The sequence below is a fragment of the Lissotriton helveticus genome, chromosome 5_1, assembly GCF_964261635.1.
Source record: "Lissotriton helveticus chromosome 5_1, aLisHel1.1, whole genome shotgun sequence".
NCBI classification, from domain to species: Eukaryota; Metazoa; Chordata; class Amphibia; order Caudata; family Salamandridae; genus Lissotriton; species Lissotriton helveticus.
In genome coordinates this window covers 2,132,037,760-2,132,064,201 of record NC_136065.1, presented here as the reverse complement: position 1 = coordinate 2,132,064,201, position 26,442 = coordinate 2,132,037,760, and the positions used below count along the sequence as shown (strand labels likewise).

Genomic DNA, 26,442 nt, shown 5'->3' with positions numbered 1-26,442 from the left:
TGGGCTGAGAACGGCAAGCCAGCCCATTGTCTTCCTGGCTGAGTGACCCTCCCTGCACTGACTGCTCCTTCCCTGTGCCTTGCTTTGTACGTGTCTGTCAGTGACCTGGCAGCATGGTGATTGCCCATCACTGGCCTGAGAGCTCCAAGCTTGCCCTTCCCTTCCAGGCTGAATGTCTCTTACTGTCCTGACTTCTCCATGCCATGCACTTCCTCTCTAGGTAGAGGGACCCCTCTGGCTGGCCATGCCCTTGTCTTCCATAATGAGTGTCCCTTAGTGCCCAGACACCTCCAAGCCATGCCCTTGTCTTCCATGACGAGTGTCCCTTACTGGCCTGACAGCTCCATGCCATGCCCTTGTCTTCCATTACGACTGTCCCTTACTGGCCTGACAGCTCCTCGCCATGCCCTTGTCTTCCATTACGAGTGCCCCTTACTGGCCTGACAGCTCCTCGCCATGCCCTTGTCTTCCATTACGAGTGTCCCTTACTGGCCTGACAGCTCCAAGCCATGCCCTTGTCTTCCATTACGAGTGTCCCTTACTGGCCTGATATTATCAATCAATGCCCTTGTATTCCATGAGGAGCGTCCCTTACTGGCCAGACAGCTCCAAGCCATGCCCTTGTCTTCCATTACGAGTGTCCCTTACTGGCCTGACAGCTCCAAGCCATGCCCTTGTCTTCCATGATTAGTGTCCCTTACTGGCCTGATATTATCAATCAATGCCCTTGTATTCCATGAGGAGCGTCCCTTACTGGCCAGACAGCTCCAAGCCATGCCCTTGTCTTCCATTACGAGTGTCCCTTACTGGCCTGACAACTCCAAGCCATGCCCTTGTCTTCCATGACGAGTGTCCCTTACTGGCCTGACAGCTCCATGCCATGCCCTTGTCTTCCATTACGACTGTCCCTTACTGGCCTGACAGCTCCTCGCCATGCCCTTGTCTTCCATGACGAGTGTCCCTTACTGGCCAGACAGCTCCTCGCCATGCACTTGTCTTCCATTACGAGTGTCCCTTACTGGCCTGAAAGCTCCAAGCCATGCCCTTGTCTTCCATGATGAGTGTCCCTTACTGGCCTGATATTATCAATCAATGCCCTTGTATTCCATGAGGAGCGTCCCTTACTGGCCAGACAGCTCCAAGCCATGCCCTTGTCTTCCATTACGAGTGTCCCTTACTGGCCTGACAGCTCCAAGCGATTCCCTTGTCTTCCATTACGAGTGTCCCTTACTGGCCAGACAGCTCCAAGCCATGCCCTTGTCTTCCATGACGAGTGTCCCTTACTGGCCTGACAGCTCCACGCCATGCACTTGTCTTCCATGACGAGTGTCCCTTACTGGCCTGACAGCTCCAAGCCATGCACTTGCCTTCCATGACGAGTGTCCCTTACTGGCCAGACAGCTCCTCGCCATGCCCCTGTCTTCCATGACGAGTGTCCCTTACTGGCCAGACAGCTCCTCGCCATGCACTTGTCTTCCATGACGAGGTTCCCTTACTGGCCTGACAGCTCCTCGCCATGCCCTTGTCTTCCATGACAAGTGTCCCTTACTGGCCAGACAGCTCCTCGCCATGCACTTGTCTTTCATGACGAGGGTCCCTTACTGGCCTGACAGCTCCTCGCCATGCCCTTGTCTTCCATGACGAGTGTCCCTTACTGGCCTGACAGCTCCAAGCCATGCCCTTGTCTTCCATGATGAGTGTCCCTTACTGGCCTGATATTATCAATCAATGCCCTTGTATTCCATGAGGAGTGTCCCTTACTGGCCAGACAGCTCCAAGCCATGCCCTTGTCTTCCATTACGAGTGTCCCTTACTGGCCTGACAGCTCCAAGCCATGCCCTTGTCTTCCATGATGAATGTCCCTTACTGGCCTGACAGCTCCAAGCCATGCCCTTGTCTTCCATGATGAATGTCCCTTACTGGCCTGACACCTCCAAGCTATGCACTTGTCTTCCATTACGAGTGTCCCTTACTGGCCTGACAGCTCCAAGCCATGCCCTTGTCTTCCATGATGAATGTCCCTTACTGGCCTGACACCTCCAAGCTATGCACTTGTCTTCCATTACGAGTGTCCCTTACTGGCCTGACAGCTCCAAGCCATGCCCTTGTCTTCCATGATGAATGTCCCTTACTGGCCTGACACCTCCAAGCTATGCACTTGTCTTCCATTACGAGTGTCCCTTACTGGCCAGACAGCTCCAAGCCATTCCGTTGTCTTCCATTACGAGTGTCCCTTACTGGCCAGACAGCTCCAAGCCATGCCCTTGTCTTCCATTACGAGTGTCCCTTACTGGCCTGACAGCTCCAAGCCATGCCCTTGTCTTCCATTACGAGTGTCCCTTACTGGCCTGACAGCTCCAAGCCATGCCCTTGTCTTCCATGACGAGTGTCCCTTACTGGCCTGACACCTCCACGCCATGCCCTTGTCTTCCATGATGAATGTCCCTTACTGGCCTGACACCTCCACGCCATGCCCTTGTCTTCCATGATGAGTGTCCCTTACTGGCCTGATATTATCAATCAATGCCCTTGTCTTCCATGATGAATGTCCCTTACTGGCCTGACACCTCCAAACTATGCACTTGTCTTCCATTACGAGTGTCCCTTACTGGCCAGACAGCTCCAAGCCATGCCCTTGTCTTCCATTACGAGTGTCCCTTACTGGCCAGACAGCTCCAAGCCATGCCCTTGTCTTTCATTACGAGTGTCCCTTACTGGCCTGACAGCTCCAAGCCATGCCCTTGTCTTCCATTACGAGTGTCCCTTACTGGCCTGACAGCTCCAAGCCATGCCCTTGTCTTCCATGATGAATGTCCCTTACTGGCCTGACAGCTCCAAGCCATGCCCTTGTCTTCCATTACGAGTGTCCCTTACTGGCCTGACACCTCCAAGCCATGCCCTTGTCTTCCATTACGAGTGTCCCTTACTGGCCAGACAGCTCCAAGCCATGCCCTTGTCTTCCATTACGAGTATCCCTTACTGGCCTGACAGCTCCAAGCCATGCCCTTGTCTTCCATGATGAATGTCCCTTACTGGCCTGACAGCTCCAAGCCATGCCCTTGTCTTCCATTACGAGTGTCCCTTACTGGCCTGAAAGCTCCAAGCCATGCCCTTGTCTTCCATGATGAGTGTCCCTTACTGGCCTGATATTATCAATCAATGCCCTTGTATTCCATGAGGAGCGTCCCTTACTGGCCTGACAGCTCCACGCCATGCCCTTGTCTTCCATTACGAGTGTCCCTTACTGGCCTGACAGCTCCAAGCCATGCCCTTGTCTTCCATGACGAGTGTCCCTTACTGGCCTGACAGCTCCAAGCCATGCCCTTGTCTTCCATGATGAATGTCCCTTACTGGCCTGACAGCTCCACGCCATGCCCTTGTCTTCCATTACGAGTGTCCCTTACTGGCCTGACAGCTCCAAGCCATGCCCTTGTCTTCCATGATGAATGTCCCTTACTGGCCTGACAGCTCCACGCCATGCCCTTGTCTTCCATTACGAGTGTCCCTTACTGGCCTGACAGCTCCAAGCCATGCCCTTGTCTTCCATGATGAATGTCCCTTACTGGCCTGACACCTCCAAGCTATGCCCTTGTCTTCCATTACGAGTGTCCCTTACTGGCCTGACAGCTCCAAGCCATGCCCTTGTCTTCCATGATGAATGTCCCTTACTGGCCTGACACCTCCAAGCTATGCATTTGTCTTCCATTACGAGTGTCCCTTACTGGCCAGACAGCTCCAAGCCACGCCCTTGTGTAGGAAGGTGGATATCTGACTATGGTTACCCCCAACTTTTTGCCTGGTGTTTTGCTGGTTTTTGACTTAGTTGGCCTGGGATCCTGCTATTCAGGACCCCAGGCTTCCTGCTCTCTCTGTTAAAATTGACAACCATGTACTTTAGGTGCATTTACCAATTGGTACTGGGCCACCTTATCAGTCCCTGTACCCAGGGCATAGGTGTACCCAGGGCCTACCAGGGGCTGAAGCATGTATTATGCCACCCCTGGCTGGCCATCTAAATCTGACACAACTGGCTGCATGACAGCTGGGGCAAGGTGGTGTAATCAGCCTTTGCTTTAGATATAGTATTCCTATATCTAACTCTAAAATGGACACATATATTCCTATCAGTCACTCCTATGGAAGGCCTTATAAATCCTGAAGGCAGAGTGCTTGGAATTATGTGAGATGGTGCTCTGGCATGAGCTGAGCCCGTTTGCAGCTTGCGGAACCAAGTCCAAATATCTGTTCCATGATAACGCTATACCATATACTCTTAAGTGCATTATCAACCTCGCGATTAAATGCTAACTCTGGTATAACATTATCAAAACATGTTGAGTAAGGTGTCATACGATTTGGAATACTACCCCCTCGCCAATTCTGGCGACGGGGGTAGCATTCCACCCTTCTAGAGGGACACAACATGTATGTAACTGTGAACCCCGGTTAAAGTTAACTCGAGCCTCAGCATCACAAAATGGATGCTGCCACCACAGACACAAGTCTGACCTCCTGCTGCTGGGAGTCCTTCCAGCGAGGATGGCTTGGACAAAGGGTTTCCTGCCTTGGGAGGTGCTAGCACCACCCCAGACAGGACTTTGTGTATTGAGGTAGGGGGTCCTGAAAGGAATGAGACATGCCTGGGGCACACAAGGTGCCCTGTGAATACACCGGTTCAAACCAGTTGCTGGGGCATCCCAGCCCCAGCTCTGGCGGGAAATCGAACAAAGGATAGGGGGTGTAACCACCCCCCTTCCTGGTCCCACCCAGGGGAAGGACCTAGTCAGTAGTGCAGCCCCCTTTAGGAGAATAAAGGTAGGAGCTGGTCCCATTCCAGTTTAGATTATCCTGAACTATTCAACAAGAAGAAACTCTGGCCTTCGACGTTCTGCTCCACAGAAGACTGAAGAATCTCCCTTGTGGACAAGGAGTGTCCACCCTGCAACTACAGGCACCATCAAGCGGCCAGCGGCTTCACTTTGTCGTCTTCCCTCGAGGATCCAGACTTCAGAGCCCAACGAGACCCGGATTCCCAGACCTCTCCGACCTCAACTCACATCTGCAGCAAAGCTGAGACCCGTGGGTGCGACGAGACACGTGGGACCGGCCATCTTGAACCAACCTGCACTTCGCTTCCAGCACGACTACCGAGGTAAACTCGACCAAGTGCTTTGGGGACTGAGAAGCCCCAGCCCCGAGCAGCCCCTGCACCGAAGATCAGCCCTCCAGCATCCACTAGATCTGCGTGGGGCCCTTCTGCTTGTTTGCTGCTCGACGCGTTGTCTGGTCACTTGCCGGCTGGCTAGTGACCTCCTAGACGACGAACCTTTGAATCTTCACTACTGGTCTGGTTGCTCCAGACTGGCCCTTGCTCCCTTCAAAAAGAGGGGCACCCCGGACTCTCCTAGTCCACACCAGATGCTTTCTTCACTCACCGCGTGGGTTGCCTTTGCCAAGGCCTGTTGACGCCGATTCCGGATCCAACACCGCCGACAGCGAGAGCCTGCGTGGGACAGCTCGTGCCTCCATCCTGGTTATCGAAGACACCTCCTGATCCACGTGGCTTGTGGTAAATAATAATTACCGGTACTATTTTTCTATGCATTAAATGAAAAGGATAGCTCAATAAATGAGAGGCAGAGTCCGTGGTATCTGAGTCATACGGGCTTTAATTAAGTGGCTCGAGCCAATGGACATCGTGTTCCATCACCTACTAAGGTTCAGGAAGGGATATTCAACATTTCATTAACATCATACAATATATATAGTAGAACTGTACAGTTGCATTGAATACAGTAGGCGTAACAAGTGAAAAACGAAAGATAAGAACATATGGGCGTAAAAGAAGGCGTGCACAGGGCGTGCACGGAGGTGTGTGATGTAGACGTCACAGAAATGTCATAGGTGGGTGGACACATGGAGGGGGCTTCATGAGCAGCTGGAACCTTTAACCTACTGGTACGCGCAAAACGAGTCATGACGTGTAACTGAGGAGGGCTGGGGGGCGCTGACTTCTAGCACTAGTAGAGGAGACTAAAGTCTGGGATGTCAGAACGACCTGTACCTATAGCGTATCTGATATCTTGTGTTTGGAGTACATGTTGCTTGATTCTAAAAGTCATCAGGGCAAAAGCTACTTGTCACTAAAGGCTAGTGTAGGCATATATTTCTTTATGTATTACGTGGACTATGGATCTTCTATGGATACTAATTCAGTAAATCACTTGCATGGAGACAGAAAGACTAGACTGTAGATGGATATGTTTATCCTGTTCGTTAGCTAGGAATGTGAATCCGGGGAGCTGAACAGATAACTTGTAGGCATAATATATTCTTGGCAAGCAGGCCAGGCCGAGCCGGGCACCGCGTTGCTGGGCAGGAAGTAAGGGAAGGGTCAGGGATGCGGGCGGGGCAGCATCTCTCGGAGCGTTTCAGGAGGCTTGAGGCCTGGATCTGGTGTCCGGGCCCTGTGGGGCCTTGGAAACGGGTGCATCTCGATGATTTAACGTGCACCATGTAAAGACGTTGGCAACATAGGCCTAAAAGTCTAATTCACGTTGCTTTCAAGGAGGACTGGATAACTAACATATTAACATTGGACGCAACTGTAAATGCGTCTTTATTCTCGGTCATGGAGGGAAAATGCATAGAGATCATGCACATATACTACATGATGGGGAACACGTAGGGGACACATAGCAGGGCAAAATTCAATTTTCCTCATTCCCTCCTTGTTCCCTACGTTCCCTTCAGGAAACATCAATATTCATGAGTCCATCTATCTGTTCATACAGCATCATTTGCTCGTCTTTTTTCATTAGGGCATGGGATTGTGGACGTGGAATACAGGCTGTGGCGCACAAGCCGCAAATCGCTGAGCCACATTGTAAACAGAGACAACAACTGAATATGATCATTACTACTACTCCCAGGAATGACAGTACTCTCCATCCCCATGCAGATATTACACTCCAGAGCCAACCGGACCAAGTCCAGGTGCCTGGATTCTGGTGTAGTAGATGAGCTATTTTATGAAGTCTAGTTATTGCTGAATACACAGACGGTGCGTTATTAGGAATGAAAACACAACAACTAGATCCGATGACTCTACAAGCTCCGCCCCTATCGGCCAGGATGACGTCAAGGACAAGGCGGTTCTGAAGAACAACAAATCTCATAGCAGACTGCTCTTCTGTTAAGTTACCTAGGGCGGAAGTAGTCTCATTCACTACTGCTTCAAGGGTTCTGGTTAACCTGCGTATTAATTTACTATTCTGGACAGGACCAATGAAGAAAAAGAAACCTTTATTGAAATCCGTATACTGTTCCAATGCAGTTTCAGTCTGATCGATAATTGGGGACTCAATCTCCCTCCTATGTCTGACGTGTACTAGATGGGTATTTCGGTGATAATCGGATGGGGCTAGAAAAACTGGTGGCAGTAGGAATGCAATGTAACATGTTCCATCCCAATCTAGGGGTAAACGTACATAAGCGGTCTGACCACATATAAAATAGGAATGACGTGAAGCTTTGAAAGTAGACTTCCCATTGTCACTGTATTCGACCACAGTAGTACAATCACTGTGTCCTAGGTGTACTGAACCATTCTTTCTAACACATAATTCACCTTTCACTGGTAGAACAGTTATAGAAGGCAAGTCTGAATTAGTCTCGGACTGAACATTCAAAACCATGAGGTTAGAGGAAAAATTACCTAGATCATATACTTCATTTTCTAGATCTATCCCTGTCCTATGGGGAAGACCGTCCTTGTCTGGGAAACAGGTTTTATTCATAACTGTATTCAGAAGGGAAACTGTGGACTTATCGTCTAAGGATGACGTCAATGTAAACCATGCTCCACACGAACCATTGTGTGAAAACGGATAGGGAAAGAGTGGCAGAGCTCCCTTCACTGTCTGGTAAGGGGGGAGTCGACCACATACCCAGCAATTAGTGGCATTGCTGGTCTGATGCGAATAGTGTAACATACAAATAAAAGTATTGTTGCGCATTGCAAGTCGATAGGATAACTCGTGAGGGGGTAGTTCACTAAATGTGTGCTCTACAGTATCATTAGAGGAAAGGTGTAAATGTGAACCGAGAGGAGGAAAAAATACATGTAACATACAACTTATACATGTGATCGTAAGACTCAGAATAAACATAAACAATAATGTAACAATGCTTCTGCTTCGGAGATTTTTACAATATTTCGTTTTCTTGAAGTTTCGTCTATCTCTCTCACTATGTGGGTCTATCTCATACATGTCAGAAACCTGTCTAACCGCTTCACCCGAGGGGGACTTAAACAATTAAACGCTGTCTGACTTACTAGACCTCAGTTTCATTTTATACTCCTGTTGCGGAGTTTTCTCTAACAGGGGAAGTTTAGAGTCAGTATCGGGGCAGTCCTTGAAAAAAGTCTTTGGACACGGTCCATGGAAACGCTTGATATGACTTGAATGGAGCCAGCCTTTTCTTCCTTCTAGTTTTACGGCGGTCCTTGTGGTCATCAGAACGAGTTTTGGCTCCTTCCAGCGGGGCTCCAGAGGGCTTGAGCGATCAAAATTTCGAACCAGGACTAGATCTCCAGGAACGACCTCGTGCGGTTTCACCTGGGTGTTGTCCGGGAAGGCAGCCGCGACCTGTGAACGACAAGAGAGTAGTGCAGACATCAAGGAAGCTAGGTAATCTGTCAGCATGTTACTGTCAACGTCGGTGATTTTACGAGGCATAGGTGTACCCCACATGTTTGGGGGACGACCAAAAACAACTTCATATGGTGACAAACCAGATCTAGAGTGGGCGACCATTCGCATATAGAAGAGGGCAACCGGCAGGGCTACCATCCAATCTAAACCTTTTTCTGCACAGACCTTCGCTAATCGTATTTTCAGAGTTTGATTGTGTCGCTCGACGAGGCCAGCTGCCTCCGGGTGTCGTACGCAGTGGAATTTCCACTGGTACCCTAACAGAAGTGATACCTGTTTCATGAGTTCGGATGAGAATGGCTGTCCATTATCTGAATACACGACACAGGGCAAACCATATCGAGGGAAAAACTCACGAACCAGCTGCTTGGCAGTGGTCACGGCAGTATAATCTGAGACTGGATATGCTTCTGTCCATCTGGACAAAGCGCATACAACTACAAGGACATACTTGAATCCTCGACATCGGTCCATCTGTATATAATCCATCTGGAGGACTTCAAAAGGATGGTCAGGAGGATGAAATCCACCTTGTTCCACGGGAACACCTTTACCTGGATTGAACTGACAGCAGATCATGCAGGTACGCACTTTCTGCTTCGCTGCTGCTCGTAAATGCTTGTTAAACCAGAGATTCTGGATGCTGTCTAACATGGCTTTTTCTCCTAAGTGTGCTGGACTATGTGCTGTATTAATGATGACTTGAACCATAGAGTCGGGGAGAAACCATGTGGCTTTTCCCTTAGTCAACCATCCCTGATCTGTCAGGACCCCTCCTTGTTCAGTCCATTTCTTGATTTCGTCTGGAGTAGCATGTGTCTGTATGTCTAGTACATCTTGTGTGGGGTCCTTGACTGTCATGCAAGTCGTCAGGACTGAAACGTCTGTCTTTGTCGTGTCAGCTGGAATGTCTGGAGTCTGAGCTGTAAGCTTGGCTGTTCGATCTGCCAGGTCGTTACCCTGGGAAATGGTGTCAGTGACTCTCGTATGTGCTTTGCACTTCATGATGGCTATAGCTGTAGGTAAATGTATTGCTTCTAACAAGGCTTGAATGAGGGGGCCATGCTGAATCTTGGCTCCATGAGAGGTCATAAAACCTCTTTCCTGCCAGAGGACTCCAAAGTCGTGAACGACTCCGAATGCATAACGTGAATCTGTATATATGTTTACTTTCAGGTTCTTGGCTCGTATGCAGGCTTGGGTCAGAGCGATGAGCTCTGCTGCTTGGGCAGACAGGGTGTTAATACGATGTGTTTCTATAACTTCAGTTTCAGTAGTCACTGCATATGCTGCCACTAACTCTCCTGTCCTTGTTCTCATACATGAACCATCCACATAAAGTGTCAAGTCTGGGTCAGGTAATGCAATGTCCGTCAAGTCTTGTCTTGGCTTCGTCATGGTGTTAATAACTTCCACACAGTCATGTGTTGCATGGTTTGAGGTAATCGAGGGTAACAGTGTAGCAGGGTTTAATATGTTGCAGCGTCTGATCTCTATGTGTGGCTGAAACAGTGTCAGTTCATATCCTGTCAATCGTGCTATGGTCAAGTGCTGAGTCTGTGTTCTGTTTAAAAGAACTTCCACGGAGTGTGGAACCTGTACTGTCAGGGGGTGTCCTAACACTATGGAATCACTTTGTCTGATAGCTAAAGCTGTGGCTGCAACTGATTTGAGGCACGCAGGCAAAGCCTGGGCTACTGGATCTAATGTGCTAGAAAAATAAGCACAAGGCTTGTGTTGTCCTGCTTGATCTTGTGTGAGAACAGATAATGCTGCACCATCACGTTCAGTGACAAAAAGTGTAAAAGGTTTTCTGTAGCATGGCGTCGCTAAAACAGGTGCTTGACATAAAGCTTTCTTTAATTCATTGAAAACAAGTGTATGTTCCTGGGTCCAAGGGAGGACAGTCGATGTCGCTGCCTCCTGTGTTGTCAACTGTATCAGTGGCTTGGCTAGATATGCGTACTGAGGGATCCATTGTCTGCAGTAAGAAGTGAGGCCGATAAAAGCTCGTACCTCCTTCTGTGTCTTGGGCTGTGGAAGATGTGCTATTAACTGGATACGGTCAGGTGTCAGCTGTCTACCCCTCTTGGACAGCAAGTGACCAAGGTACACCACTTGCTGGACACAGAATTGCAATTTCGAAGGGGACACCTTGTGCCCCATTTCTGCCAGAAAATACAAGACTGTCAGTGACGCACGTTCGCAGTCACGTTCTGTACGGGCGGTAATCAATAGGTCATCAATGTACTGAAGCAGGGCAGTGCCAGTTGGCATGTGAATACTATCTAGTTGACGCTTCAGTGCTTGACTGTAAATACTAGGACTTTCTGTGAACCCTTGAGGTGCACGTGTAAATTTATAGCTTCGTCCATTTAAACAGAATCCGAAAAGGAACTGGCTGTCCGGATGGATGGGGACACTAAAGAAGGCGTTCTTGAGATCGATAACAGTAAAGAACGCAGCTTTGGAATCAATGGCAGTCAATAGGGAAGAGATATCTGGAACCACTGGGTACTGGGGTATGATACATTTATTAAGTTCTCGAAGGTCAATCACTAGTCGATAGACTGGAGGTGCATTTGGGTCAGTACGTTTAAGGATCGGAATGATAGGAGAATTACATACATTGGAGTCAGTTTCTACAACCACTCCTTGAGCAATGAGCTCGTCAATGATTTTCGATAAGGCTGCTACAGCCTCAGGTGGCAACTTGTATTGTCGGATTCGCGGTAGTACAATTCCTTGTTTCAGAGTGACACGGTATGGTGTAATGTGCATATAACCTACATCAGTTGGACCTTGCGCCCATAAATGCTGTGGTACATTCAGTAATCTTGGATCAAAATCTCTTAACACATAATGTCCTTTAAAATCACGTAAAAGCAATCTCACTCCTTCCGGAGAACAACAAATCACTGCTCCTAGTTCTTTCAATGTTTTAATACCAAGTAAGTTTTCTGGACATGATTTCGTAAGTAACAAGTCTGTAGTTCGGGACAATGGACAAACTTCTAGGGAAACTGGTTTGGATATCTCATTAATAATAGACTTTCCTGAAAATCCCAGGGAAACATTTCTTTAGCCTGAGAGAGGGGCCCCTGGAACCTCGTCATGACTGATGGTAGTTCTACTTGCCCCTGTATCAATCAGAAATTTTCTGTCTTTCCCTAATACCTGGCTGTGTACATAGGGACCCTCTTGATCTACAGGAACCTCGATAAGAGGCAAGCCAACCTCCCTCTCCAGGCTGTTTCAGGAATACTGCTGATAATCTGGATAATCCGACTGTGCATACTGGTACATCTGCTGTGTAACTTGTTGTGTGGCAGCTATAGGCTGCGGTACTGCTATTGTCTGTTGTGCATTCTGCGGTGGTTGCGTGTTTTGTGGAACATGTTCCTGTCTAGGAGGACGCGGTCTTTCTTTCGTCTTACCAGTAGCTATGTTGTGTTTCAGAACGGCACATTCGTTTATATAGTGACCTGGCTGTTTACAGTAATTGCATGTCCCTTTTACAGGAGCTGCAGAATGACTGGTCTGAGTCGTACCCCTCTTCTGACTATCCACCGGAACAGACTGTGCAACTAGTACTTTCATTTTCGTGTCTTTCATACGTCTCCTTTCGTGTTCTTGCTCTTCTCTGATTCGGTTCTGGTGGTACTGTAACATTTGTAACATTTGAGACGGGGTATTAGCTTGCCAGGTACTCTCAACTTTCAGTACTCGATTTTTAACTTGTGATAAAGAATTCTCTACTAATTTGGTAACAAAAAGATGTGGATACGATTCACTACTTGTTTTCAGACCGCTATTAATAATGAAACATTTCTCAAATCTGGAATAAAAATCACTAGTGTCTTCGTCTTGTTTCTGTTTACAGGCTGAGATAGCATCCCAGTCTTCCTTTTTCGTGGTTAGTAATCTTGGCAAAACTTGTATTAACAACTCGGGCAATGCTTTGGCTTTTTCCCCGAGACCAGTACCAGGAACTCATGTTTTATCTTCGTTCTCTAATTCTGCCCAGTCAATCTTTTTCTCTCCCACCTCCCATTCTTTTTCTTTAAGTTTTTCATATATGCCCGCAGGCAACAGAACCTTTAACATTTTAATGATATCGGGATACGTGTATTCTCCCATGCGGAGCATGTCTTTTAATTCACGGTGGAACCCTGCTGGATCTTTATCGTGACAGGGCACTAACTTTTTCATTTCCAGTAGTTCTATTTTCGTTAAAGGGGTGTAAACAAATACTCGTTCGAGCGCACCTCCCCCTGTCCGAACAGGATGGACTTCTCGCAAGGGATTCTGTCTGTCTATGTAAAATGTCTTCCTTACTGGGGGTGGAACAGGAACAAAATGTGGAGTCAGGAACGTTCTGTATTTGTGACGTTGTTCTAAAATGACGTTAATCAAATCGGTACCTAGGCCTTTCCATCTGTTTAGGAGTAACTCGTCCAATACATTATATAGGGGACCTGGGTCAGAATGCTGACTTTCGTACAGTGTAATGAGGTGTTGGATCATGTACATACCCACCAGTCGCTGTTCGTCTGGGGAAAGTTTCAGAAACGTTTGGGCCACTACTTCGTCTGAAAATGTGCTAGAATTACTAGTCCATTGAACTGCTGATCGGGCTAGTTCCTGTTCATGCATGGTACTAAGCTCACTGTAACCTATTCGTTGTTTCAAAACTCTATCGGTAGCTTGGAATAAATGCTCAAGAGAACACTGTTCTGGTACGGGAGGAAGAAAAGTTTTCTTACTTTCTAGGCGTGTGTGTCTGTCAAAAGGTCTCGCCCTACCTACGTACGCTATTCGATCTGGGTTGTCTGTGTCTACATCTTCGTCTGAGGTGTCGTTCTCTTTCTCGGTTTCTCTTGTTGCTTTCTCCCTTTCGTGTATGCCTAGAATTTCTTTACGAATCTTTCTATACATGGGTTCTATACAACCTTGTTTACTGTGTTTTCCGTCTGCTATGTTGTCACTCCATTTTATCAGGACCTTCATCTCGTCTTTGTTTTTACCTGGCTGGTCTTGTTCTCTTATTAAACAGTTTATCAAAAACTGCAAGATCATATTTTGGGTCTCGACTTTCCTGTGTGCCATAGCCTCGTGAATACTTTCTGGTCTTTCCCCTGTTCTGATGAAATGATATATGTTGTCTAAATGTTCCCTCATTTCTGGTAAGAAAGTCAAATAGTTTGTAACTCGTCGTAGACGTATGGAATATAATATCATCTGATCTTCGCCTGGCACTGGGTCATATCTACAATCAGTAAGGTATTGTTTGAGGGCTGCGTATGTAGCCACTTTTGGCGTGCGTTGTAACGCTGCGTCTCTCAGCGTCATTCGTTTTACTTGAGGCGGGGTGATAGGGATACCTCCCCCTGCTCCTCCTGAAATAGAATCATCAACTAATACTGGGTGTGCCGTCGCTGTTGGTAGTGTGACTGGTAAAGTAGGCATACGTAATGTAGGTTGGTCCTGGGTTACTGGCGGATTAAAAGGATTCCCGGGACCAGTGGCTGGAGGAACAGTAATTGCGTTAGTAACAGGGTTGTGAGGTTGAGCAGGCGGACGAGGATTCGTATTAGCATATTCTGGGACAGTGTCGTCTAAATAGGAAGAAAGGAAAATTTCAGCTGCGGTCGGTTTATGACGTAGCTTAGTCGGGACCAATGGTGGCGGTAAATTACAGGGTGCTTCCGGGGTCGCCTTAGGCAGGCCCTCGGCGAGAAGGGGATACATGCCTTTAATAAGGGCATTTCTTTGTCGATCTAACTGTTCCGCTCTAACTCGTTCACCTTCTTCTAGTAGTTCCCTTTCTTGGGCTTTTTCTGATGATTCCCTACTTAGTTCTGCTTTCCTGAATTCTTTTTCTGTTCTTTTATGCGATTCTTTACGCCACAATTCTATGGCATCTTTCTGGGATTGTCTGGCTTTCTTTTTCCATAATGCTTCCTCTACTCTCATGATGCACTCCGCATCCCAGGTTCCTGAAACAGGCCATCTATATTTCTCTTCCAGATTTTTGGTATAGTCTACCCATAAGTCTAAGTACAGTATGGCATCTAAGCCATGTTTATGATACATGAAATGTCCAGGACTGTCCCTAGGTGGGACGGGAACTGATTCTTCGAGTATCCCTTTTCTGGTTCCTATCTGACGTAACTTTGAAAACAGAGGCATATTTGAACGTACTTGAACTTGAACACAATGAACACAGTAATGAATAGCAAACAAATCATTCATACCACGACATCAAAACACATTAAAAACAGTTCGAACAGATACTACCTAGTACATTGAAAACATAATAATTACTGGATGCACTGCTAAGACAGTACAGAACATACCGGTCTCATAAAGAGACACGTCATACCGTATCCACCTAGGTGAACACGTCGGACCGGATCTGTGTACCCAGACCCGTCTGGACCGGGCATAAATTAATGAACCCATCTAGATGTGTTCCAAGCAATGGTACTCACCGGGAAGCAAAACTGAAGGCCTCGGACTGGACTGGACTGGACTGCTACGACGTCTGGTTACTGCTACGCACTACGCATGCGCTTCGGGCTTCGGAAACAGGTGGGCCTCCGGATACCTCGGACCTTGCTCTCTCGGCTTGGGCTCTGGTCGGGACTCCCCGCATTCCTCACCGCCTCGTCTGGATGCTGGACCGCAGTCTCCGTCTCCTCCGTGGGCCTGAGGGAGTTTAGCAGGAAAACCTGCAGGTGCGCAGAAAGGGTCCGTCACGGCTGTAGAAGGGGTCAGGGGGCCTGCGTTACATCGCCGGCGCGTGGGGAAGGGGACGTCCCTATTCGGGCGCCATTATGTGGTAAATAATAATTACCGGTACTATTTTTCTATGCATTAAATGAAAAGGATAGCTCAATAAATGAGAGGCAGAGTCCGTGGTATCTGAGTCATACGGGCTTTAATTAAGTGGCTCGAGCCAATGGACATCGTGTTCCATCACCTACTAAGGTTCAGGAAGGGATATTCAACATTTCATTAACATCATACAATATATATAGTAGAACTGTACAGTTGCATTGAATACAGTAGGCATAACAAGTGAAAAATGAAAGATAAGAACATATGGGCGTAAAAGAAGGCGTGCACAGGGCGTGCACGGAGGTGTGTGATGTAGACGTCACAGAAATGTCATAGGTGGGTGGACACATGGAGGGGGCTTCATGAGCAGCTGGAACCTTTAACCTACTGGTACGCGCAAAACGAGTCATGACGTGTAACTGAGGAGGGCTGGGGGGCTCTGACTTCTAGCACTAGTAGAGGAGACTAAAGTCTGGGATGTCAGAACGACCTGTACCTATAGCGTATCTGATATCTTGTGTTTGGAGTACATGTTGCTTGATTCTAAAAGTCACCAGGGCAAAAGCTACTTGTCACTAAAGGCTAGTGTAGGCATATATTTCTTTATGTATTACGTGGACTATGGATCTTCTATGGATACTAATTCAGTAAATCACTTGCATGGAGACAGAAAGACTAGACTGTAGATGGATATGTTTATCCTGTTCGTTAGCTAGGAATGTGAATCCGGGGAGCTGAACAGATAACTTGTAGGCATAATATATTCTTGGCAAGCAGGCCAGGCCGAGCCGGGCACCGCGTTGCTGGGCAGGAAGTAAGGGAAGGGTCAGGGATGCGGGCGGGGCAGCATCTCTCGGAGCGTTTCAGGAGGCTTGAGGCCTGGATCTGGTGTCCGGGCCCTGTGGGGCCTTGGAAACGGGTGCATCTCGATGATTTAACGTGCACCATGTAAAGACGTTGGCAACATAGGCCTAAAAGTCTAATTCACGTTGCTTTCAAGGAGGACTGGATAACTGACATATTAACGTTGGACGCAACTGTAAATGCGTATTTATTCTCGGTCATGGAGGGAAAATGCATAGAGATCATGCACATATACTACATGATGGGGAACACGTAGGGGACACATAGCAGGGCAAAATTCAATTTTCCTCAGGCTGCAGAGTCAAGCGTTCACTCTTCACCTGATCGCGACAACGACATCTGGTTCCTTCCTGGTTCCACTCCAGTCACTGGCTAGTGACTGTGAACATTGTCCCCTCTGCTTTCAGGTCTCCTTCTTCAACAATCCACCCTTGGATTGCACCGGACATCTTCCTCCTGGTCGCCTGCAGCATCTTTTCTTTCAGGCTCCATTGACTTCAACGCGAGAACCCGACGCACTTTGACACCTATGCACCCGCGGCCCGTGGGTGAGGTAACAAGAGCATTTCAGTGCTCCAGGGTAGTTTAACTGTCCTAGTGTCCAGTTCCACAGTCGTTTTAGTCCTACCTCGTCAGGATTGTCCGTACTCACCTTTTAACTTGAACTGTACTGTCCATAGACATTGTTACGCATCTCGGGTGTGAGTTCACATTCTGCACACGCGTTCCGTGGGCCTCCTATTACTTACCTGAAGTTAGTGTAGCGTGGTCCCATCGATCCTACAGCCTCTGGACAGCTCCATTCCTTTTATCGACTTTCACATTCCACTTACTTAGTATATGGTTAGTCGTGCCCCTAGGGCACCATTGTCATTTTGTGCAACTTGTAGTATTTTTCGTAAGAGATTGTCATGTGCTTAGCCCTCTGACCTCATAAAGAGTTCAGAGGTGTTGTTATTAATAAATATACTGTTTATTTTCATAACAACCTGTGTGGTGTCCTTTCATTTGGTATTCAAGGGGTTATATTGTGGTAAAACAGCTTGGTTTACATGCCAAAAGAGTTTAGCCTAAGACTGCTTTGTCCATGCTACCATTAGAATAGCTGGTCTATAAGGTTGACTTACAACCAATCACCATAAGGGTTGTTTGGACTAATACAAGGTGATCACTAGAACTAGTGAGCATCATATATCAGGCCAACTTCTCACACCTTGTCTTCCATTACGAGTGTCCCTTACTGGCCAGACAGCTCCAAGCCATGCCCTTGTCTTCCATTACGAGTGTCCCTTACTGGCCAGACAGCTCCAAGCCATGCCCTTGTCTTCCATGATGAATGTCCCTTACTGGCCTGACAGCTCCAAGCCATGCCCTTGTCTTCCATTACGAGTGTCCCTTACTGGCCTGACAGCTCCAAGCCATGCCCTTGTCTTCCATTACGAGTGTCCCTTACTGGCCTGACAGCTCCAAGCCATGCCCTTGTCTTCCATGATGAGTGTCCCTTACTGGCCTGATATTATCAATCAATGCCCTTGTATTCCATGAGGAGCGTCCCTTACTGGCCTGACAGCTCCAAGCCATGCCTGTGTCTTCCATAATAAATGTCCCTTACCCGCCTGACAGCTCCAAGCCATGCCCTTGTCTTCCATTACGAGTGTCCCTTACTGGCCTGACCGCTCCAAGCCATGCCCTTGTCTTCCATTACGACTGCCCCTTACTGGCCTGACCACTCCAAGCCATGCCCGTGTCTTCCATTACGACTGTCCCTTACTGGCCTGACAGCTCCAAGCAATGCCCTTGTCTTCCATTACGAGTGTCCCTTACTGGCCTGACAGCTCCAAGCCATGCCCTTGTCTTCCATGATGAATGTCCCTTACTGGCCTGATATTATCAATCAATGCCCTTGTATTCCATGAGGAGCGTCCCTTACTGGCCTGCCAGCTCCACGCCATGCCCTTGTCTTCCATAATAAATGTCCCTTACTGGCCTGCCAGCTCCATGCCATGCCCTTGTCTTCCATTACGACTGTCCCTTACTGGCCTGACAGCTCCACGCCATGCTCTTGTCTTCTATGACGAGTGTCCCTTACTGGCCTTACACCTCCACGCCATGCCCTTTTCTTCCATGACGAGTGTCCCTTACTGGCTTGACAGCTCCACGCCATGCACTTGTCTTCCATGACGAGTGTCCCTTACTGACCTGACAGCTCCACGCCATGCCCTTTTCTTCCATGACGAGTGTCCCTTACTGGCCTTACAGCTCCACGCCATGCCCTTGTCTTCCATTACGACTGTCCCTTACTGGCCTGACAGCTCCAAGCCATGCCCTTGTCTTCCATTACGAGTGTCCCTTACTGGCCTGACAGCTCCAAGCTATGCACTTGTCTTCCATTACGAGTGTCCCTTACTGGCCAGACAGCTCCAAGCCATGCCCTTGTCTTCCATTACGAGTGTCCCTTACTGGCCTGACAGCTCCAAGCCATGCCCTTGTCTTCCATGAAGGGGGTCCCTTACTGGCCTGCCAGCTCCACGCCATGCACTTGTCTTCCATGACGAGTGTCCCTTACTGACCTGACAGCTCCACACCATGCACTTGTCTTCTATGACGAGTGTCCCTTACTGGCCTGACAGCTCCACGCCATGCACTTGTCTTCCATGACGAGTGTCCCTTACTGGCCTGACAGCTCCCTGTCCTGCCCTTGTCTTCCATGACGAGTGTCCCTTACTGGCCTGACAGCTCAGTGTCATGCACTTGTCTTCCATGAAGAGTGTCCCTTACTTGCCTGACAGCTCCACGCCATGCACTTGTCTTCCATGAGGAGTGTCCCTTACTGGGCTGGCAGCTCCACGCCATGCCCTTGTCTTCCATGACGAGTGTCCCTTACTGGCCTGACACCTCCACGCCATGCTCTTGTTCCTCACATTGCGCGTCTGTTGCTATCTTGCGTCCTCCAAGTTTTACCTTTATCTTCCATCAGGTACTAAGATGGGTGGAAGAAGCGATCCAGGCCTCAAAGGTGCACCTGCTGTCCACAGACCACGAGACGGAGGGCGAGCACACCTGGACCATCCCTTTCGACCCCAGCTTGAAAGAGGTCACCATCTCCCTGAGTGGGCCGGAGCCACACGTTGAAGTCAGAGACCCTTCAGGTTTGCACAGTGGAGGGCTAACACTCTACTCATGGCAAGGGCTGGGGAGGGTGGGTGCCTGCACCATGAGGCAAGTCAGGGCTGTGACCGGAAGCCAGGTCTGGAAAGCCCCTGCTCCCTGTGACAGTCTGGGGAATGAATGAGTGGTTGAATCAACTGTAAACTCATGATGGGTATAGAAACTCATTTAATCGCAATATTAAGTGGGCGTGGACTTATATCATGAGCTATTGTTGGAACTATTTTTCACTTTCATGGATGAAAAGTAGATTTCACTGGGGAAACAAGAGTTGACTCATCTGATAATTGTGGCGGCCATTTTACTTCATCGGTAGCCGTACCGAGTGTTGGGGTTCATGTCACAGCCATGATGGAATGTTGGGCTCTACTGGATACGTAGCGATAACATTGTACGTAGAATTTCCATGAGGGGGCTGTGGATGCTTCTGGCTGACCAGGAGATGTTATTTCATTGTATTATGATATCAAAGGTGAATCACCCCCAAGGTAACTGGGGCTGTGACCATTGGAGATGCGTCAAAAGAGGACGGGTGCCGTTGGGTTGCAATATGAATCTGTGGTTCCCATTGGCTGCTGGGATCAATAACAGCTGATCTGGCAGCATTGCATCCCCACGAGTAAGGCGATGAGGGAGAGGACGCGAATGGCGTACTAGCTGTTGAATTTAATGCCTCAACTTAATAACACTCTCTTTCCCATCCTCTACCGGATATCTCAAGGATCATCTTCGACATCTTTGGGATCTCCAAACATCTTGTTGTTGGTTGACTGTCTTTAGTTGCTGCATGCATCTCCACCAGCTTTCACCTCTATCCATCCAGCTCTTTCCTATATCCTCTCACCATATTGCATTGGTTTCCTCTGCCCTCTTCTCCAGTTATCCTGTTCTGGTGCCTTGCCTCGAGGACCCAGCACCAACACTGAGTAGAAATGTCCTAGTCTGGTTCTGTTTTCTGTTCCAGGGAGAATTCTTCAAAAGGGCCAAGGCATGGAAGAGCTTCTCAACATCCCGAACTCGGCCACCGTGCTGGTGATCAAACCTATCGAGCCGGGACTGTGGACAGTGAAGGTAGGAGACCATCGGTGTACAAGCCTCGTGCTAGTCTACGCGTCATGTGATGTTCCATCAGTATTTAAACTCTGAATCATATCTACCTATAGATCAGTAGCAGCGGACGCCACTCGGTGAGGATCACAGGAGTGAGCACTCTCGATTTCCAAACAAGCTTCTCCACCACGCGAGTCATCGATCCAGCTCGCACCAAAGATCGTCCCCTTCAAGGTAATCCAAACATAGCTTCACATACAAGTACCAAGGCAGGTGCATTATCACGCGGACTAAGATCATTCCTGTACACAAAAAGAGTACAGCAAAATAAAATCATATTTCCACAGCGCCTTGAGACCCTCACGGGTGAGTAGTCGTGCTTTACAAACCACCATTGATTGATTGATCGATGAAACATAAATCCAGAAAAAAACTCAAAAGCATTAAAAACAACATAAGACAAAACTTATAACACTTCAAAAAATCTCTTTTGAGCATTTTTCTGGAGTATTAACTTTTACTCAAAGTATACCATCTTCAAGTTGTCTACAACCCTACTGTTTTTCCCATTACTCAGTTTGTAAGTAGTTCTTCATCAAAGCATTCTGTAATGTGAAAAGCAGGGACGGATCTCTGTGAATCATCGACGCAGCATTGCGGGGGCCCTGGTGGGGAACCCCACATTCTTCAGGACACAACATGAATTTATTCTTCTGATGATGACTTTACAATTGAAATCTACCCATTTAACATCCAACTGCTTTATTAACTCAATAAAAACACACAACAAATAACATGAACTTATTAATACACATGCACAAATTCTAGGTGTGACGCTCATGTATACAAATGCTCACAATTATGTATTGATTGAAATACATCATTTTATATTACTCAACTTATTAATAAAGAACTCTGCAGGGTATGTACAGTGGGGTATAACATTACTACTATATTGAACTAAACGAACCCAGGCCGCTTACTTAGAATACCCGTAAAGCATGTTGCCTGCCTCAAAATCTTTTGTAACGGAAATTGTTCAAATTATTTAAAACATGTTTATTGTTAATGGGTCATATTTACCCAGGGCTATAATTTAATTTCCTTTCATTTCATAAACAACCTCAACAGTAAGTTGGCAATGAGGACATGTTGTGCAGTTATCAAAACATTAAATACATTTTTCCACATTCATGTTGGGAAAATTCCATATTGTTTTATCGATAAATAAATAAAGCAACAGTTACTTGTGACAACTCAGCTTCTCCAACAAGGCATGAGAAATGCTGTCTAAGAAATGTGTCACAGCTGGACTGTCTTGTCAAGGCAGGACTCCTATGCTGTCAATCTAAGAAACGTATCATAGCATAACCGTACTGTCATGACCTGAGTCTTAGGAAGCTGGCTCTGTATATACTATACCAAAGTGAGGTGTAAGGCCCGATTCACAGAACTAACTTAAGACAAAATCCTAAACGTACTACCATATTGGTATTCACAGAGGCACTTACCCATTTTGGTATTCACAGAAGTTAGGAGTCCTAACTTTAGGACTCCTAAAGGCCTTCTGTGAATACCGAAAGTCAGTTTAGGAGTAGTAAAGTTAGGACTCCTAACTTTTGGACTCTTAAACTGAGAAAAATCCTAACTTTAAGACTTTTGGTATTCACAGAAGGCATTTAGGAGTCCTAAAGTTAGGATTCCTAACGTCTGTGCCTTCTGTGAATACCAAAATGGTAGTAAATTTAGGATTTTGTCTTAAGTTAATTCTGTGAATCAGGCCCACAGTGTGCACAGAGGCCAGTGGAACTCCAAAGCTAGACAGAGGTAAAGTTAGATAGCACCTCACTCTCTATTTGTGGTAGTGTGGTCGAGCAGTAATGCAATATCAGAGGACAGTGTTAACCATTTATTGTACACACTCAGGCAAGACATGATGTCACACACTCAAAGACTGAACTCAGACCAAATGTTTGTATCAAATGTATTTCTTTAGTTAGATTATATTTTTAGAACCAAGCAGGACTTGGTACAAGCAAGTGGAATTTTACTTTTCCAAGACGTGTTGATCAAAACAAGCAAGCTGGATGAAATTGACTTAGTTACAGCTCTGTAAGATATTTAAAGAAAATAGGTATTTGTAATTACTTTGTGATTACTTTTCAGATACATTTTTAGAGTACTTTTTTCCTCTCAATGTGATATGCCTAGATATCACACTGGGACATTTCCTAGATAAAGGTAAGTAATACTGTTTGGCATTAAAACACAGTTGCTTAGGTTTCCATACAAACACAACTCAACACTAACTTTTTCAGAGGAAAACAGTCAATGCAATTCTACAGAGAAAAATTAGGTGTTTGGTTTGCAGGTAAGCAATCGGTCTTTGGGGTTGAGTATCTGCGATTAGAAGGAGGGTTGCCCCAGGGTGAAGGATGCACTCAAAAAGCACCCTCGGAGGCACTAGGGTGGACGGGTGCAGAATAGTAGACCCAATGTTAGCCTATGGGGCTATGAGGCCGTTGGTTGGTGGCTGTTCTCCTGCAAGCCACAGCATTGAGGGAGCAACGCTCCTTGGGTTAAGCCCATGGCAGAAGGGGGTCCAAGTTAGCACGCAATGTGCACCCACAGCGGCACAGAGGCGGCTGGGTGCAGGGTGCTGGTTTGACATCAGGTGCCCTGTTGCTTCGATTGGGAGATCTCCAGTCGGAACAAACGCTGCAGGTTCGGGCAGGGAGGCTTCCTGGATGCGACCACCGGTTGGAGAGGTAAGTTGGAATGCAGGGGGTTGCCGAGACACCGTCAATCGGGCCACCTAAGACCGTGGGGCATTGGGTGCAAGGGTGTCTTGAGGTGTCAGGTTTCCTTACCAGCTACGGTCGCGGTCGGGGGGACCTCCAGATAGAGACATGAGTTCTATGCTGTAAATCTAAGGAGTTTATCACAGCATGACTGTCCTGTCAAGACATCAGTCCTATGCTATAAATCTAAGGGATGTCTCACAGCACAACTATCCTGTCATGACAGTAGCACTAAGCTGGAAATCTAGGGGATGTATCACAGCACAACTATCCTGTCATGACATGAGTCCTCTGCTGTAAATCTAAGGAACTTATCACAGCACAACTGTCCTGCCATGACAGTAGTACTATGCTGCAAATCTTTGGAATACTCACATCACAACTACTCTATCATGACTTGAGTTGTGTGTTGTAAATCTAAGGAGTTTATCACAGCACACCCACTCTGTCGTGACATGCACGAGTGCGGCCATGAAAATCTGAGAGTTGCATCAGAGAGTAACCCCTTGGCCTCATATGGGCAGTCGTTTAAATCAAGGAGGGAGCGACAACTCGTGTTTTCCATCATGACATGAGTCCTGCAATGTCAATGTAAAGAATACATCCCAGAATTCCTCTGTCATGACATAATTGTCATCATTTGAAGTTTCATTAGGCACAATGTGTCTTTTATCGCGTAGGTAATCCCAAGTGAACATATGTAGTAGACACACACGCTGTCAGTCAGCACACAGGGTCTGAGATTCATGAACATTTACATGAAGGATAAGGGAGGCGCAGCACTCTGTCACCAGGTCAGCCCCATTTCTCCATTGCATTCTGGGAGATGTAGTTCATAGCATTTTAAATGATTCACAAGTAGAATATCTTTTGCCACCACTGTGCACCAATCAGTGTTTGCAGTGCGGGAAATGTGTTTCTTCAGCAGAAAGTAGCAGAGAGGTTTGTGGGGGTCTAAAATGACTCTTGTATTATATCACGTAAAGCACCCAAGTATGCTGGTGCATTCCATGACTCGCCAACCACATGCCTTTCAAAAGAGCCTCACAAACAGGGGGTGGGGGAGGTGCCATGAAGGAGGGTGGGGGTGGGGGAGGTGTCATGAATGAGGGTGGGGGTGGGGGAGGTGCCATGAAGGAGGGTGGGGAGGTGTCATGAATGGGGGTGGGGGTGGGGGAGGTGTCATGAAGGAGGGTGGGGGTGGGGGAGGTGTCATGAAGGAGGGTGGGGTGGGGGAGGTGTCATGAAGGAGGGTGGGGGTGGGGGAGGTGTCATGAATGGGGGTGGGGGTGGGGGAGGTGTCACGAAGGAGGGTGGGGTGGGGGAGGTGTCATGAAGGAGGGTGGGGTGGGGGAGGTGTCATGAATGGGGGTGGGGTGGGGGAGGTGTCATGAAGGAGGGTGGGGGTGGGGGAGGTGTCATGAAGGAGGGTGGGGGAGGTGTCATGAAGGAGGGTGGGGTGGGGGAGGTGTCATGAAGGAGGGTGGGGTGGGGGAGGTGCCATGAAGGAGGGTGGGGGTGGGGTGGGGTCATGAAGGAGGGTGGGGGTGGGGGAGGTGTCATGAAGGAGGGTGGGGGTGGGGGAGGTGTCATGAAGGAGGGTGGGGGTGGGGGAGGTGTCATGAAGGAGGGTGGGGGTGGGGGAGGGGTCATGAAGGAGGGTGGGGGAGGTGTCATGAAGGAGGGTGGGGGTGGGGGAGGGGTCATGAAGGAGGGTGGGGGTGGGGGAGGTGTCATGAAGGAGGGTGGGGGTGGGGGAGGTGTCATGAAGGAGGGTGGGGGTGGGGGAGGGGTCATGAAGGAGGGTGGGGGTGGGGGAGGTGTCATGAAGGAGGGTGGGGGTGGGGGAGGGGTCATGAAGGAGGGTGGGGGAGGTGTCATGAAGGAGGGTGGGGGTGGGGGAGGGGTCACGAAGGAGGGTGGGGGTGGGGGAGGTGTCATGAAGGAGGGTGGGGGTGGGGGAGGTGTCATGAAGGAGGGTGGGGGTGGGGGAGGGGTCATGAAGGAGGGTGGGGGTGGGGGAGGTGTCATGAAGGAGGGTGGGGGTGGGGGAGGGGTCACGAAGGAGGGTGGGGGTGGGGGAGGTGTCATGAAGGAGGGTGGGGGTGGGGGAGGGGTCACGAAGGAGGGTGGGGGTGGGGGAGGTGCCATGAAGGAGGGTGGGGAGGGGTCATGAAGGAGGGTGGGGGTGGGGGAGGTGTCATGAAGGAGGGTGGGGGTGGGGGAGGTGTCATGAAGGAGGGTGGGGGTGGGGGAGGTGTCATGAAGGAGGGTGGGGTGGGGGAGGTGTCATGAATGGGGGTGGGGGTGGGGGAGGTGTCATGAAGGAGGGTGGGGGTGGGGGAGGGGTCATGAAGGAGGGTGGGGGTGGGGGAGGTGTCATGAAGGAGGGTGGGGGTGGGGGAGGTGTCATGAAGGAGGGTGGGGGTGGGGGAGGGGTCATGAAGGAGGGTGGGGGTGGGGGAGGGGTCATGAAGGAGGGTGGGGGTGGGGGAGGTGTCATGAAGGAGGGTGGGGGTGGGGGAGGTGTCATGAATGAGGGTGGGGGTGGGGGAGGTGTCATGAAGGAGGGTGGGGGTGGGGGAGGTGTCATGAAGGAGGGTGGGGTGGGGGAGGTGTCATGAATGGGGGTGGGGGTGGGGGAGGTGTCATGAAGGAGGGTGGGGTGGGGGAGGTGTCATGAATGGGGGTGGGGTGGGGGAGGTGTCATGAATGGGGGTGGGGGTGGGGGAGGTGTCATGAAGGAGGGTGGGGTGGGGGAGGTGTCATGAATGGGGGTGGGGTGGGGGAGGTGTCATGAAGGAGGGTGGGGGTGGGGGAGGTGTCATGAAGGAGGGTGGGGGTGGGGGAGGTGTCACGAAGGAGGGTGGGGGTGGGGGAGGGGTCACGAAGGAGGGTGGGGGTGGGGGAGGTGCCATGAAGGAGGGTGAGGGTGGGGAGGTGCCATGAAGGAGGGTGGGGGTGGGGGAGGGGTCATGAAGGAGGGTGGGGGTGGGGGA

The 26,442-nt window shown here is 48.8% G+C and overlaps 1 protein-coding gene across 1 annotated transcript in view; it reads left to right on the top strand.

The window, feature by feature from the left end:
• The window catches only part of HMCN2 (hemicentin 2), a 761,275-nt gene that overhangs the window by 80,994 nt on the left and 653,839 nt on the right, over positions 1 to 26,442 (top strand). Inside the window, exons 5-7 of the mRNA XM_078646218.1 lie at positions 19,402 to 19,573; positions 20,557 to 20,663; positions 20,756 to 20,876. Coding sequence (XP_078502344.1) covers positions 19,402 to 19,573; positions 20,557 to 20,663; positions 20,756 to 20,876 — 400 coding nt within the window. The remainder of the gene's footprint in view (positions 1 to 19,401; positions 19,574 to 20,556; positions 20,664 to 20,755; positions 20,877 to 26,442) is intronic.